The sequence below is a fragment of the Heptranchias perlo genome, chromosome 26 (assembly GCF_035084215.1).
Source record: "Heptranchias perlo isolate sHepPer1 chromosome 26, sHepPer1.hap1, whole genome shotgun sequence".
NCBI lineage: Eukaryota > Metazoa > Chordata > Chondrichthyes > Hexanchiformes > Hexanchidae > Heptranchias > Heptranchias perlo.
In genome coordinates, this window is record NC_090350.1 from 25119070 (window position 1) to 25132552 (window position 13483).

At 41.9% G+C, this 13483-nt stretch overlaps 1 protein-coding gene across 3 annotated transcripts in view; it reads left to right on the top strand.

Annotated features, from left to right (window-relative positions):
• The first annotated feature begins 47 nt into the window (after positions 1–47).
• srrm1 (serine/arginine repetitive matrix 1) overlaps positions 48–13483 on the top strand; it is a 50585-nt gene continuing 37149 nt past the window's right edge. For all 3 annotated transcript variants that reach the window (XM_068006570.1, XM_068006572.1, XM_068006571.1), the window contains exons 1-2: positions 48–136; positions 13187–13276. In XM_068006570.1, the coding sequence (XP_067862671.1) occupies positions 116–136; positions 13187–13276 (111 nt within the window). In that variant the 5' untranslated portion in view covers positions 48–115. The remainder of the gene's footprint in view (positions 137–13186; positions 13277–13483) is intronic.

Genomic DNA, 13483 nt, shown 5'->3' on the forward strand with positions numbered 1-13483 from the left:
TAACTCGGAAACTTCGCGCTCGGCTCCTTCCGTCAACCGGAAGTACCGTCGGGAATAGTTGGGTAAACCGGAAGTGAGCGTTCCTGATCCGGCAGCCCCTCCACAGACGGACAAGATGGACGCGGGGTTTTTCCGCGTAAGTAAAAGTAGCGGCCAGCGAGAAAAAAAAACACACACCCTGCCTATCGAGCGCCGCTAGAAAGTCCACCCGGTGTAGTCGCAGCTGGAACACTTCATGCGACCTGCGGGTCTGCTCTGGTGTTTAAACGAATAAAACTCGAGCTTCTTTTTTCCCCGAGCACATAGAGCTGCGGATTCGGCCTTAGCAACCGAGCGGGGATGAAAATGGCGGCGGGTGGCAGGCAGGCGTTTGGTGTTTGGGGGTGGGTGGGGGGGGGTAAAACCGTGCTGGGAAGATCTGTTTTTGTCTCCCCCCCCCCCCCCCAAGTCGTCTGTTTAGTTCAATTCAGTGTGATTCGCTTTGAAAATAAATATTTATGAAGGTGCATGCCGAATTTTAATTCTAGGCGAAACCCAGCGCGATTTTGTTTTCTTGTGGAAATGGCTCCACTGCGGCAGGCGGTGGAGGGGAAGGTTGGGAAAGTGGCCATCAGAGCAAATGTTTTAACGACATCGGCTCGAATCTAACACGATTCCTTTGCGCCATTTGAAAGTTTTCGGATTTGCACCGGATGCTTCAAACGGTTTTTATTTTTAAGATGAAATTTATTTTTTTTCCCCCCGCTGGGGCCTGGTTCACTAACAGCATGGTTGCAAATAGAGCGCGGTGTGTTGAAAGACTCGGTCAAATGGGCCAAGTTACCTTGTGGTGTATACACTGGTTTGAGAAAATAACTCAGCAAAATTATGATGCTTTCATCCTCAATGTTAAGAAAATTATACACATTAAACTAGGCCCGTGACTTGATTAATTTCAAAGAAATATTCCAAAATAACATTTAAAATATTTTCACTGGAATCTGTGATAAAACTGATGTTTTAATGTAGAACACACAGATAATCGGGAGCGAGTTACAAAATTGTAATTTATACTGGATTCTTGATCACCACTCCAAGTTTGTTTTGAAATTCAAAATAGATTTAAAAGTAAAACATGTTTCCAACTCGTGACAGTATTCAGTGCTTAATTTGCCTTTGTTCTGAGTCAAGCATTGTGTGATTGGAGAATCCAAACTTCATTGGTGCAGATACTAGAAATTTAAGTGCTTGCAATGCGAGTGGTAAATACAAATTGTATGTAGTGGAAATTGAGCACATGGCATTCATTTAACTGAAGACCCCATGTTATGCCCATAAACCAGAACTGTATTTTGAAACATATGCTATTAAAGCCTAGAAGTTCATCCCTTTAGTATGTTAATTCTCCCATTGTGGTATCTTGCTGTATTTTGAATAACCCTGGAATTTTTGCCTCTTAGCATAGCAAGTTGTAAAAGTTGGTCTCTGTTCTACATTTGCTTTTCAAAAAGCTGTTTGTTCAGCACATGCCACTATATTCACAGCTGCAAAACAATCTTTTAAAAAAGAGAGCCAGTTATTGACCGATCGCCTGAAATGTACAGGCAGCTAAACTTCCTCTGACCTCAGTTATTAAAATTATGAGGCTTTGCCTTCTTGAAGCTGTAGTCTTGAAGGTACAGTCTAGCATTAGCAGCCAACAGTACAACTGCCATACAGACCCATGAGTAATGCAATGAGAGATCTGCTAATATAATTTAATATTTTATACACTTCACTGAGTTCAACAGCTTGCATCCATACAATGAAGAAAAAATGATCCAAGGTACATCAGGTGCGCACGGAAAAATTGAATGCCAAGGCAAAGGAGGTAGTATTAGGAGGGGTGACCAAAAGCTTGGTCGCAGAGGTGGGTTTTAAGGAGGGTTGTAGGGCTGAAGAAGCTTTCAGGTGAGGTCACCAAGGGATTTAAACACAAGGATGAGAATTTTAAGTTTGAGTTATTGGGGAACCGGGAGCCAATGTGGGTCAGTGACGACAGAACTGATGAGTGGTACTTGATGTGGGATAACATGGGCAGCAGAGTTTCGGATAGGCTGCGGTTTATGGAGGGTGGAAGATGGTAAGCCCACCAGGAGAACATTGGCATAATTGACTCTGGAGTTGAAAAAGACATGCGTGGAGGTGGACGATGTTATGGAGGGTGGTGTAAGTGAATGGCGAAAACTGTGGCAAACGGAGTTCAAAGTGGGGCAATGTGAGGTCAGCTGCTTTGGATCTGAGACACAGAAATCGGCATATTTTCTTAATGGTGAGAGATGAGGAGCAAAGTTGTCCATGTACACATCACTAAAAGCTAATGCACAGGTACAAAAAGTAATTTAAAAGGCCAATGGACTGTTGTCCTTTATCTCAAGGGGGTTTGAATTCAAAAGTCAGGACGTGATGCTTCAGTTGTACTCAGCCTTGGTCATACCCCATTTGGAGTACTCTGTTCAGTTTTGGGCACCAGAAAGGATACATTTATCTTGGAAGGGGTATGACCCAGATTCACCAGAATGATACTGAGGCTTAAAGGGTTAAATTATGCGCACAGGTTGCATGAATATGGCTTGTATTCCCTTAAATTTAGGTTGAGGATGATCTAATTGAGATATTTAAAATGATTATGGGGTTCGATGGGGTACATAGAGACACTATTTCCTCTGGTGCGGATCTAGATCAAGACTGAGACTGATAAATATTTGTTAGGTCAAGGTATCAAGGAATATGGAACAAAGGCGGGTAAATGGAGCTGAGGTACAGATCGGTCATTATCTAATTGAATGGCGGAACGAGCTCAAGGGTCTGAATGGCCTACTCTGTTCCGATGGAAGTGGGTGGTCTTTAAGCTGGAGAGGAGATGGGGGTCGGAAACTTCGCTCAGGGCTGAACAGAATGCCATAATTGAAGTGGTTCAGTCTGAGACGGGATGGGGATGGAATCGTTGATGAGGGTACAGTTTGTGGCAGGGACCAAAGACACTGGCTTTGGTCTCACCAATGTTTAACTGGAGAAAATTGCGACTCATCCAGCTTGACAACACAGGCAGTGGAGAGGTAGAGCTGGGTGTCAACCGTCCATAAGTGGAAGCTGACAGCATGTCTGTGGATGATGTCGCCAAAGGACAGCATGTAGAGGAAAATGCCACGGGTAGATAGATCCATGGGGGATTCTGGAGGTAAGTGTGGGAGCAGAAGCCAATGCTAGAGGAGTTCTGGCTACAACTGGATAGGTAAGAGTGGAAGCGCTCTGAAACGGCTGAATTTTTAGCCTGTAAAGGTTAAGCTTCTCTAATCTCTCTTAATGGCTTATCCCCTTAACACTGGTGATCAATCTTGTTGCTTGTTTTTCTGCTGTTTCTTTTGCAACTGTATCTTTTTTGTGAACAGCATAGTATTCCAAGTGTGGTCTGGCCAGTGCATTGTAAAGCCTTAGTATAACCTTTATAGATTCATGTTCTTCTCCTATCTTAGCATTGTTAGTTATTTTAATTGCTTTGTAACATTGCACATTGAAAGTGACATGCAACACTGTTACTCCCTGGTCTTGTTCCAAATCTCCCTGTGCTGATTCAGTTCCATTCATTGCATACTTCTAATCGCAATGTCCTTTTCCCTACTCCCACCCTGAAGTTAGTGACACATACTATGGTACATATCCATGGGTGCCTGTTCATATATAAGCCCACATTGTCTCTGTTAGCAGTCTATTCAAACATTAGCAGGGCATCACAGCCAAACTGTATTTTGCTTCTATCAAGCATCGTCAGACATGTTGGGAGGGGCATGTGGGGTCCTGGGCTTTGTGGATAGAAGCATGGAGTGCAAGGGCAAGGAAGTAGTTTTGTACCTTTGTGGGACACTGGTTTGGCCACGACTGGAGTGTCGTGTCCAATTCTGGGCACTGCACTTTGGGGGGGATGTGAAGGCCTTGGAGAGGGTGCAGAACAGATTTACTAGAATGATTCCAGGGATGAGGGACTTCAGTTACTTGGATAGACTTGAGAAGCTGGGTTTGCTCCCCTTAGAGCAGAGAAGGTTGAGAAGATATTTGATAGAAATGTTCAAAATCATGGGTTTAGATAAAATAAATAGAGAAGCTGTTCCCGTTGGCGGAAGGGTCGAGAACCAGAGGGGACAGATTTAAGGCGATTGGCGAAAGAACCAAAGATGACATGAGGAGAAACCTTTTTAAGCAGCGAGTAGTTATCATCTGGGATGCGCTGCCTGAAAGGGTGGTGGAAGCAGATTCAATCGTGGCTTTCAAAAAGGAATTGATTAAATACTTGAAGGGTAAAAATTTACAAGGGTTATGGGGAAAGTGGGGAAATGCGACCAGTTGGATTGCTCTTACAAAGAGCCAGCCCAAGCTCGATGGGCCGAATGGCCGCCTTCTGTGCTGTAACCACTCTGATTATATATTTCTTCCAGCAGAGGTCAGTGGTTCACAGTCAGGAGAGGATTTTTTTTTCTCCCAGCCCCACTTTCCCACCAAAGCCTAATTATCGTGCCCACCACCGTTTTAGCTGAAATTAGCATAGACCTGGGATTGAACTTCAGACTTCCTGGTCTTTGTGCGTTGGTGCCACATCACCCAATGTATTTACCTGCTGAGTTATCAGGAGGCCCCCATTCCTTGAATTTTACATTACTGCCATGTTACTCCCAACAACATTCTGTATGTAATCGAATTGAGGGATTCTGATAATGTCTTGAACTGCAAGAGTGAACTTCAAGAAGTTTATGAACGTTAACAGAACTTTCGAGACTGAATTATGGCCTTCAACTCACTCCTATGTACCTATATATAACACGTACTAGTGTATATATTATATCTGGTAATGGCATTTTTTAAGTAAACTTGCAATGACTATGACAATCTTGGATCAGTGGTCATTGTTGTCCATGCTCTTAGTAAAAAGTGGAAATCCACTTAACGTTGAGATTCTTTTTTAAAAAAACACTGCATCATTTCAGTTTTGTGAATCAAAATTTAGAGGATGGTTTGAGGTTTGCTGTACTGGCTTCTAATTAATCTGAATCCCTTTCTCTTCTCCCAACAATCAGATTACAAGGCAACAGTAACCACCAGGTGGTCTCTATAATGTGGTATATACTGGATACATATTTTCTTCTAAATGCCCTTACTATAACGGAGATGTTTAAGTAGTGTGACATATGTGAAAAGATGATAAAACAGATTGTAACATATTACCTGAAATTGTGCATGGTATCGTGTGGTGAGTTTTTGTATTAGTTGTAAATTTATTTCTAATGTAGGAATCTGGAATGGTTCGCTTTCTATTTACAAACTTCCTTAATGTTCTCATGCGATTGATGGTAAAACATTATTCAAGTATTACCAAGTCCATGTCTATTGAATTCATATAATCAAGTACTACATCATTATCAAATTTATTTTATACTGTTACTGCCAATTAGGCATTTAAATTTTTTAAAATGGGGTATGTCTAAGACTTTCATTTAAGTAGGATTTTGTTTCCATTCATAAACTAATCAAGCTTTCTTTTTCCTGGTTTTTGATTCTGTTACAATCCTGTAACTTTGCAGTTTGTAAATCCTATAAATATCAGTATATACATTGCATTCCTCTTTATATTTTATTGTGAATGTTTGTATTCTACATACAACTGTTATTTAATCCATCTGGGCTACTATGACCTCATTTTCTGTGAAGATTGGATGTGTGTCTGTGTAAAATCTACCTCTTGAGACATCTGGTTCATTACTTAGATTAGAATCATACGTGATTGAGTTTGCACAGATAGAGTCATAGAGTTATACAGCACGGATAGAGGCCCTTCGGCCCATCGTGTCCGCGCCGGCCATCAAGCCCAGTCTAATCTAATCCCATATTCCAGCATTTGGTCCGTAGCCTTGTATGCTATGGCATTTCAAGTGCTCATCCAAATGCTTCTTGAATGTTGTGAGGGTTCCTGCCTCCACAACCCTCTCAGGCAGTGAGTTCCAGACTCCAACCACCCTCTGGGTGAAAAAGTTCTTTCTCAAATCCCCTCTAAACCTCCCGCCTTTTACCTTGAATCTATGCCCCCTTGTTATAGAATCCTCAACGAAGGGAAAAAGCTCCTTAGTATCCATCCTATCTATGCCCCTCATAATTTTGTACACCTCAATCATGTCCCCCCTCAGCCTCCTCTGCTCCAAGGAAAACAAACCCAATCTTCCCAGTCTCTCTTCATAGCTGAAGCGCTCCAGCCCTGGTAACATCCTGGTGAATCTCCTCTGCACCCTCTCCAAAGCGATCACATCCTTCCTGTAGTGTGGCGACCAGAACTGCACACAGTACTCCAGCTGTGGCCTAACCAGTGTTTTATACAGCTCCATCATAACCTCCTTGCTCTTATATTCTATGCCTCGGCTAATAAAGGCAAGTATCCCATATGCCTTCTTTACCACCTTATCTACCTGTTCCGCCGCCTTCAGGGATCTGTGAACTTGCACACCAAGATCCCTCTGACCCTCTGTCTTGCCTAGGGTCCTCCCATTCATTGTGTATTCCCTTGCCTTGTTAGTCCCTCCAAAGTGCATCACCTCGCACTTTTCCGGGTTAAATTCCATTTGCCACTGTTCCGCCCATCTGACCAACCCATCTATATCGTCCTGCAGACTGAGGCTATCCTCCTCGCTATTTACCACCCTACCAATTTTTGTATCATCAGCGAACTTACTGATCATACCTTTTACATTCATATCCAAGTCGTTAATGTAGACCACAAACAGCATATTGAGTCTCTCGCCAATAATTCTTAGCAGAAAAATTATATCCCAACTAAGGTGGTGTAAACAATTGATCACAGAATCTTTGAGTTACAGGTGACATTTGTGTATATGGGACAGAAAGTGATATTCTTTAGGCTCATACAATTTGGTGAATATTGTTACAGGTTTCAAAATTGGTTTGCAAAACTGGGAGTTGATAAGTCACTAGAACATCAAAGCAGTAGAAATCTTTTTTGGGGGTAGGGAGAAATCTTTTGGTGCATATCAAGGTAAATTGAACACCTTTTTGACACTGGGCATTAAGTTTTCCCATCTCAAGTATGACAGAGGCCAAAAACAGTAAAGCTGTACCAAATTCCAGGCTCTACAGCAGTGTTGATATTACCATTTCCAATACGAGCCGTCCTTGGAGTTTCGCTGAGTCAGTTTGCCAGTTGTTGCCAAATTATAGGTAATTTTATGTCATAAACCTACAGCCACAAGTAACTGGGTTGAGACTGCTCAGTCATTTATTTAAAGAACCCTACATAGAGAGGAGTTTGTTTAATCCCCTCATCTTGTACATCAAATCCACATTGCAAAGATAAAAGGACATTTGAAACTGAATAGCACTATGTTGCATTATTAAATAAAAGTCATGTTACAGAACTTTTTTCAGTTTTCGTTTAAGTGCTGATTTTAATTCAAAATAACTTTTTGGAAATTATCGAACATCTTTTGCATCCACTGTATTCTTGCAATAACAATAATTTGGTTAAGTGAGTATTTTGCGCATTTTTATCCTATCCACAGTGCAAAATAACCCATTGCTTAAAATGTCAAATCTTCTAAACTGCAGCATGTTTAAAAAAATTATATATAACAATTTCATTTAAAGAGCTTCCCTGATGGCTCAGCAAATTTGTTCACAAAGTAACTGAGCTATACAGACCACGGTCATCTCTGGTTTGATCACATTTATTTAATGATCTTCGGTGGTAGTGGTATTATAATTAGCCTCAGCACGCCAGGGTTAAGAAGTGCATGTGTGTGGATGTTGGGTTAGGACTTGGCTGCGTGGGCCCCTGTGGATGAACTGCCCGCTGGCACATGCTGTCTAGGCTTACGTACAAATAATAACCTATTGGCTAAGGTGTTAAAGGGTGCCCGTGTAACTTTACTCCTGTTAGCAGCTTTTGGGAAGTTGAAGGGGGGGTTTCTTGTGTTTTCAAATTATTGTGCCTCTAAAATTTCATACTATATAATATTTCAATAGGAATTCCTCAAGGGAGCTCGCCAGTGTCTTTACCAACATAACCAATGTGGAATGAAACTATACAGAACAGAAGGCTTCATTTGTCGTTGCTGAGTTGGTTGTTGTCATGGTGGCAGAAAGGGCACTGCAGTTGGTCTCAGCTAAAAAGATTCACAGGTTGAGTGATCTGAACTCAATTAGATTAGATTTTGTTTTAAAAATTGCATTATTATTTTAGAATCCACTCGCATACAATAGTACACACCTTCAATCTGAAGGTCACGAGTTTGAGTCCCAAGTTGTCCAGTCAATTATTTGGATAATGTCTATTCTTGGTTGAATGCTGAATGAAACCTTTAGGAGGGGGAAAACTGAAGGTTGATCATTAGTGTGGAAGCAAGCTAGTTGTGAATGGCAACATTGGAAGCTCTGGAGAACTTGGATGGATAGTCATGCAGTTTTTATGATTAAGGTGTGTGAGGGGTTCCTATAGCAAACAAATCGAATTTGCATGTTGTAAATGTCTGTGAGCGGGGAAAATCTGTCAAGAATTTGGATAGGTATGCAAAAACGTAGATGGAACTTGGTCATATCTATCTAAAGGAACACTTGACTTGGGAGTGCTTAATGCTGAGACTGGATGCAAAATGTTGGACATATTTTACTTGCCAGCATTCATGTTCACTTTAAACAAAAAAAATTCCCAAAAATTGGGCTTGGGAACACAAAACTAGAGTGCTTATTATCTAGAAATATATCTTCATCTAATCCACATATTTAAAATAAACCTGGGAAGTAGAAAATAAAAATTGATTTACAAAAAGTGCAATCCAAAAATAATTTATAAAAATGAAAACCCGGTTTAAAAGAACTAAGTGGCTAAATGTGTTACGGTGTGATACTAACACATGCAAATGAAAAAGTCTCATGTTTCCCCCTTCTGCAACAGCTGATCTAATCATGGGCAGCAGTTGGGGCATCACAATTAGCCTCGGTGCCCTTGGGCTAGAGGGAGATTCCCATTCCTGATCAGTATACTGTGAGCCTGTACTGAAAAGTTTGCTGCGGACATGTTGAGTGAGGAAAGGATTCAATATGGTTGTGTTTCATTCTACAGTTTAGTAATCTGCTGATATTGTCTGGGCTCACAAATAAAGAATATACAGTGAGGCAGAACCGCAGTAAGAGCGAGGCCATGTTCTTTGACAGGTGGGAGTCCCGGTCCTTTGTCCCCCTTCTCCGACTGCCTGAAGGTGCTGGAGATCTGGTTCAGGGGGCCCCAAGCCTGCACCAAGAGCTGGGAGGAACGGGCTGCCAGACCAAACAGAAGCTTGGTATGAGGAGAGGGAGTGGGCACTCCCTCTCCATGGCCAGTAGGAACCTGGTGATAAGGTGTGTGAGGTACTCACGGTGTTGCTCTATGTGGCCCAGGCCTGGCCCATTCTCTTCCACTCCACCGTCACAATCACTTGAACCATCTTCCATTTTGTCTGGAGGTCCAAGATAGACCACGTCTGCAGGGGCACCATGTACAAGTCCCCAGACAAAGTCGAGGGGGGGGCGCCCGAATGTCGCCCTGATCCTGATGGCCACCTTTGTGTGTGGCTGCCTCAGGATGTGTGTAGAGCCCCAGTACGCAAACACCAAGTGTCACTACATGCTGAGTTTCTCCTGTCCACCACACTGAGAAGGTTGGGTCTGGCCGAGCAGATGCAGGACGTCCTGTCCAGCAGGACCAGACCCCACCACCTGTCCCAGGTGGAGAAGTTCCTGAGGAGGAAGGCCGTCAGACAGTGGTCGGCACAGAACATTCTGGGGGTCCTGCAAGGTCGATCCAATCAGGCAGTTCCCCGACCATTTAGCAGAATGGCTCATCGCCAGAACTGACCAATAGACACCAGGATGTAGCTTAGATGATCGTGAGCAGGGCCCTCGCAGTGCGGTCTTTCCAGCATGCATGGAATCTCAGCGCCACCGTGAGATGCCTTTGAGGCTGCAGCAGTCCCTGAAGGCCCTGAGGAGGGCCCTTCTCACTATTATCTCTCCTGATTGACTGCCCCTTCACGCAAAAGGCGAGAAAGCTATGTTGGTATCTGTCCCGGCTCGTCCCCCACAGCTCAGTAACACAAGACACTGTTCAAGATGTTCCCCGGGACGCACACCGCGACAGATATCAGCTGCTGCTGGAAGACTATCAACTCGGTGAGGGAGGCCCTTTGTTCCGCCTGAAGCCTGTTGGTCTTCCAGTTGAAGGAGCTGTCCACGACCGAGTGTTGTCGACTGCCACACTCCAAGGTCCAGGAGTAGGTGCTCCGGGACGCACTGAAGCGTGGTGTGGCCTTCGCAAAGGCTTTGGGGAAAGGCCACCTTGTATTGTACAGCATGTATTCGCAGATATGTACCGTGCTTTGAATTGTAATAATGGGATTTTAGTGTGTACAATCTGTATTGTATTTTGAATTGTAATTTTGATATTTACATTGAACTGTGTATATCCTTAAATTTTATGAAATAAAGTATATTTTGAAATAAAAAAAACTTAGGTGAGGTACCAAAGCATGGCCAGTGCCTCGTGTAATTACTTTAGCAAGAATCAGTGCCTTTGGGAAAGCAGGAGGGAAAATTGAAAGAGGAGGAATTAATTGAAAGAAGCTGCAATTGGTGTATTGATAATGGATTGAGATTTAGGTCTGTTTCGATGAGTGATGACTAATTTGACTCTTTAATCATGGTACATAAACAGTCTGTCTTGTGAGGATTCATTTAACCCGTTGCTTACCTAGAAAATATCAAGCAAGGACTAAACAGGATACAGTTTGTACAACTAACAGTTACTTTATTACACTTGTGCAATCGAAGACAAAACAAATCTCAGCTTATCACAAACAGAATAGCTTAATTTCTGTAGTTGGAATAATTCAAATTTAAGTTTTCTACTGTTCATGACTACAGTATTACAACCTCAGCTGGGTTGAACTTAGTGTAGCATCTCCATAATCAATGCCGAAGGTTACAGTTTGTGCTTGGCAGAGTTCATCTTTTTCAAGTTTATGCAGTGAAGTACAGATAGCAATTGTGCTTTTCCTGTTTTAAATCTATATATATTGGATGAATTTCATATAAAAGAATACAACTGCCGCAGTTTAATTGCAATAGCTGAAGTATTTCATCTTCCATTGCAGTATGATGGTTCTGGTTTCTGCTATATCTGCAGTAACTCATCTGTAGTTGTCTTTCCTGGTTGGTCGTCTTCCAGCCTTATAACAGGCATGTATTTACACAATTATATACTTTAAATTGTCATGGCAACTGTTGGCCACCTTGAACTAGTTTGAAGACAATCTAATACTATTTACAGACGTTTTGTTGCCATCTGACATGCTCAGACTAATGAAACCTATCATCTAGGTTAAGAACCTCACAGTGGCAGCTTAACCGTGTTAAAACATTACTTTCGGCAGTCTGAAGCATCAGTGTTCAAGTTTCTACTGGAGTTTTATAAGCACACTTGTATAACAGCATTGAAAGTTACATTTTGTGTGGTCAAATTTGGCTCCAAAAATGACTGCAAATGGACATATGCGCATATAAAGAAGGATTTGTTGTTGATCAGACCGTTAATTATCAGGGTTCAGCTGTTGAAATATTTCTGGAGAAATAAAACTATAATGAGTTTACTGCATTGGGAGTAGAATTTCTAAATTTATGATTGCTATCAATGATAATTTGGAACTTAGTATATAACTGATTTTTCTAACAATCAACTGTGGATTATCACTTAGCAAAGTTGCAGTGATTACACCACTGGCGCTATTCTTCCAATGTGGATGTCGTTATTCAACAAGAGTTCATTGGCTGCTGCCTTCTGTAATATATCGATTGCTCTAAGGGCAATAAAAGACCCATGGATTACATGGTGTTACAAAAAGTGCATGGTTGTAATTTTATCATGGTATCCAAATAACTGTCAGAAACTGCGCAGGATTTCCCCTCCTTTCATGATACTGATGAGTTTGGTGCTTTGCTATGTCCATTCAGTTTTCACTTCCAAGATTTTTAGGTTGTAAAATCTGCATGAAGGTGCAAGTCATGCACTAATTTTTATACAACTTGTAATTTAATAAAAAGGTAGCTAGCACTCCTGCTGCTTTGTCAGAACTGTGATGTAAAATGTGTATGGCTGCATTAATTAGTTTGTAATATTGGTTTGCTGCCTCAGTCTGTTTCTCTGGTACTTTATGATACCCATATTGGGCCGGATCTTGTTGTGGCGAGTCATCTCGTTAGTTTTCCTGCACCCTTCAGCTCAAAAAATGTTTGCACCGTAACTTGCAGGAGTTGTGAGCTGATAACGGCGTGGCGAGGGCATCTGGCACCTCAGTGAACGGCAGGACCAACAGTGTATCTCCTTATCCAATGAGATTTATGGATTGAGAAAGAAACAAGTACGACTGAGCAGGAGGGTGAATTAGACTCATCAGGTACAGAAAGAGAAATAGAGGGAAAGAAAGATTGGATTGAGAGAGAGAAAAGAGATAGGAAGGAAAAGTAAGAATTTTTAAAAAATTGACATTTAAAAAAAACTCAACAGTTGACTACATGCAGGAATGATATTGAACCATATAAATTATCCCCTTTCTGGGCTCGAGGTTGATTGGCATTGCCACGTCGTTAAAAGGGTATTTGCGCTTTTAATTACCATACTTAACTTGCTGTGGCGAGTTTAATGGACAATAAATGTGCAAATTCAGCATGTTCTTTTTTTTAAAAGGGAGATGCCGTTTGTGCGAGATGCCGTTTGTGCGAGATGCCGTTTGTGCGAGATGCCGTTTGTGCGAGATGCCGTTTGTGCGAGATGCCGTTTGTGCGAGATGCCGTTTGTGCGAGATGCCGTTTGTGCGAGATCGACCAGCAAGTTCTGGAGATTTGCAACTCACTTATCTCTTAATCCCCTGAACTTGCTGGCTGATTTGCACATTAATAACGGGGTGTGTCATTAGCACAGTTATTTTTCCAGCAAGATCGGCTCATAATTTCAACCCAGTCTAATACTGTGGAGAGATTTCGTACTGATTTGAATTAGGGAATTTAGCTGTAATTTCATTTTTAAAAGAAATGAAGGTGATTTGTCATAAGGCAATTTACTTAGCATTTTTCATTTCTCCTACAGGGAACCAGTGCGGAACAAGACAACCGTTTCAGCAACAAGCAGAAGAAACTCCTCAAACAGTTAAAATTTTCAGAATGTCTTGAGAAGAAGGTAGCGTATTCTATTTTTAGATTATTTTAATGGCATTGTACTTGCATTCATTAGTCTAAAGAATTAATTGCACACCTTATTACAATGTTACACTCGTATGCTGTATCCCTGTGCGAAACCTGAAAATCTGGTGATGCATTGTTTCATAGTAGGTACAGCACATGGGGCCATTGGGCCCATCGTGCCTGCACCAGCTCTTTGAAAGAG